Source organism: Triticum aestivum, chromosome 1A (genome assembly GCF_018294505.1).
Source record: "Triticum aestivum cultivar Chinese Spring chromosome 1A, IWGSC CS RefSeq v2.1, whole genome shotgun sequence".
Classification (NCBI taxonomy): domain Eukaryota; kingdom Viridiplantae; phylum Streptophyta; class Magnoliopsida; order Poales; family Poaceae; genus Triticum; species Triticum aestivum.
The window spans coordinates 321,854,056-321,857,093 of NC_057794.1; the positions used below are offsets into that span (position 1 = coordinate 321,854,056).

Consider the following 3,038-nt stretch of genomic DNA (forward strand, 5'->3'; position numbering starts at 1 on the left):
TTCGTGCAACGGCTAAAGGATGAAATCATCTTGTGGAACATGGCAGGCGCTGGGATTCCTTTCGACCCAGGCTGAGGGCATGATATAACTGTATTTTCTTCCTTTTCTGGCATCCTCTTTTTTTGATGCTTTTGCCCTTCGGCACCTGCTGTACTGTGTTCCCTTCTGATCAATGAATTTGGTAGAGCAACTACCAACATTCAAAAAAAAAAAAACGCAAGATACCTCAAAGACTTCTGCTTTGCCCTTTAAGGTACATCTGTCATCTCTAACATTGCTGGCAACACACTTCGGCATACATATGAAACAGTTACTGTCCTCTCGGCATTGTACATTCCACTGATACTGCACGCTAATATGACTCGGTATTTGTCTACTACTTCTACTCGTCAAAAAAACGAAGAACACAAGGACTATCAAACCTACGACACATACAACCCCACACAACACAACCGGCAGCCCAAGATTATGCACATCGCCGCTGAAATGTGGTGCCCTAGCTTAGTTCCGGTGAGGCTGAGCAGGGACCGCCACAGGTCAGAAGAGCGGTGTACAAGCATGCGTTGCTCAGCCGTCTATACACATGTTACACCAACAGAGAACATACACAGCTGAAACGTAGTGAATCAAGACCTAACCTCGGTGACCTTGCTTGCTGCATCTGACATCCTTAGGTTGCAGAGCAACGCGTCACGTCCTGTAAGCACGATCTGGAAGAAGTCCCCGACTCGTTTGGACAACGAATCCAACCCGAGCCAAAGCCCCTCGGCGCTTTTTGACATGCTGGAGATACAGTCCAGCAGCTCTTCTCTACCTTCCGAGATGCTGGTTCTCTCAGGAACGATGGTCATATTCTCGTCGATGAAGCCATTTGCCCCACTTATCATCTTGTCATCTTCACTGATACTCTCAAGCGTGCTCAGCTTACTCTCACAGTGGGTATCCTGCATAATTTCAGCTTCTTGTGTTCCTTCTTCAGTACCAATCTCTGTCATGATCACTTCACATTCCTGGCTACTGTCATCAGCCGACTTAAGATTACACTCGGGTTTTTCTTTCTGTTCAGTGATGTCCGGCATCACCATTTGCTTTGAAAGGCTCACAGCACAAACCAGGTTGTCATTTTCTTCTTCAAGCTGAGCAGTCCTAGTCAACGCATGCAGTTTCCTGGCACATGCTTCGACTTCTTCCAGCTCTTTTACAGCTGAAACACTTCCCCTGGATAATTGCCTTTTGACTTCCCCACTGATGGTAGCATGAAGCTCATTGAAGGCCTGTGCCCAACCAAATTTCTGAGGGACATGCAACTCCACCAATGGATTGGGACTGCCTGACAGTGCAGCCACAAAGACGCTGCAGGTAAAGACTGTCACAGACTCTATTCCATACAAAGCTCTCATGAGGACCTTCCCCTTAGCAGAATTCTTGACCTTCATCAGACAAAGGCTCCCAGCAAGTTCCTGCAAGGCCGTTGAGCAGCTGTCGAGTCTTGGGCGCGCTGTGTCCACCTTGTCCATCCACTCCTTAAGTGATACCTCAGCTCGCTTGAGCTGCTCCAATGACAGCACACCGCTTTTGGTGTCCAACACATGCAGGACATACTTGACAAGCAACTGCCCTTGATCCAACCGAGCGAGCTCCGAGCTCAGCACGATGCAGATGTCCAGCAGCTTAACGCTGCTGTTCAAGTAAATGTCCACCCACTTCTCATCCCAATCCGAGACAGGCAGCTCGAGCTCGGTTATCAGGGTGCCTATGTTGGCATGCAGCTCTGACAAGCAATCCACGGCAAGCCTCATCCAGGACAAGGTGAGGACCTCCAAGGGATTCTCCGGCTTTAGCTTCCTCAAGCTCAAGGCCAGGGCATCCTCGTATGACTTGAGCAGCGCCTGGAGCTTCCGAGGCAGGTGAGGTCCCCCTGGGAGGATGACCCGGAAGGGGTTTCCCACAGGGAAGAAAGACCTATGTCCGTCGTCCGGGCGGCTCATCTCACTGCACCACAATCAACACATAACCTTCAATTAGCACACCACATCACAAACAGTAAGAACAAAGGCATCGAAACAATACATAATAATTAGGAAACGTGCTGGTTTGATAACCAAGCGATGCATATGGAGTCTGTCAGTACTAGTCACTTGGCAGCGTGCAAACAGCCCAGGATTCGTAGAATCGTTTTAGAATCTCTTTTCGTGATTGACTTCACAGATAAGCTTGTGTCACAGCTACAAACCCTAGCGGCACTTTTCTCGGCTCACTGGACCTCACCAACAGCAGTAACCCCGACACACGAAGAACATATTACTACTACAGAAGCCCTCATGAGTCATACTATGGCGCCCGCACCCTAAAGAAACAAGCTAGGATATCAAAATCAGGGAACCCTGTGAGAGATCATGAATGGCTAAGTAACAAGACGGGAATCGCGAGATCCACGAAGCTAGAGGGAGATGCTGCACGTTTAGAACCTACAGCCGGCCTGATTGACCTCAGATTCGCTGAAGCTTTCCCCTAAAATTTGGGCACAAATAGCGATTCCCCACGAAACCAAACAAGCAGGAAATGGAGATTGGTAAACGAATCGTGCTGTGCCTTACCTCGATTCGATGCGCGTCGGAGCCGATTCGAGCTTGGGTTGGGGATTTGGGGGGAAGTTCGCGGCGTCTGGTGGGGGAAGTTTTGTGCTCTGTTTTCTGCTGTTAGGTGCGAGAGTGGTGGCACCCAGCGAGGGGATAGGTTAGAAAATGGGCGAGGCAGAAAGTTCGAGACGCGCAGTACGCCGTTAGGGCCAGGGCTAGGGCTTGGGTGGGTGTGGGTGTGGGTCGCGTGGGCGCGACCGACCCGTTGCCGTTGGGCTCCGATTTTCCTTTTCCACAAAAGTTGGGTGGGATTTTACCTGGCGTGCGCTCCAGCTGCGGCCAATCGCCATCCATTGCGTTTGCAGGACGATTTTGTGTGTCAATCTATGCCATTTTTATGCCCGTGTGACGTGTCTTCCCTGAGTATTCTGAACTCTGCTAGACTTCTATTCTTCTATG

The 3,038-nt window shown here is 49.9% G+C and overlaps 1 protein-coding gene across 1 annotated transcript; it reads right to left on the bottom strand.

The window, feature by feature from the left end:
• Positions 1-212: 212 nt before the first annotated feature.
• LOC123048475 (UPF0496 protein 4) lies at positions 213-2,783 on the bottom strand. Its single transcript, XM_044471574.1, has 2 exons — positions 2,598-2,783; positions 213-1,992 (listed from the first exon to the last, which is right to left on the bottom strand). The coding sequence occupies exon 2, from the start codon at positions 1,986-1,988 to the stop codon at positions 627-629; it is 1,362 nt and encodes a 453-aa protein (XP_044327509.1). The 5' UTR covers positions 1,989-1,992; positions 2,598-2,783; the 3' UTR covers positions 213-626.
• Positions 2,784-3,038: the final 255 nt, after the last annotated feature.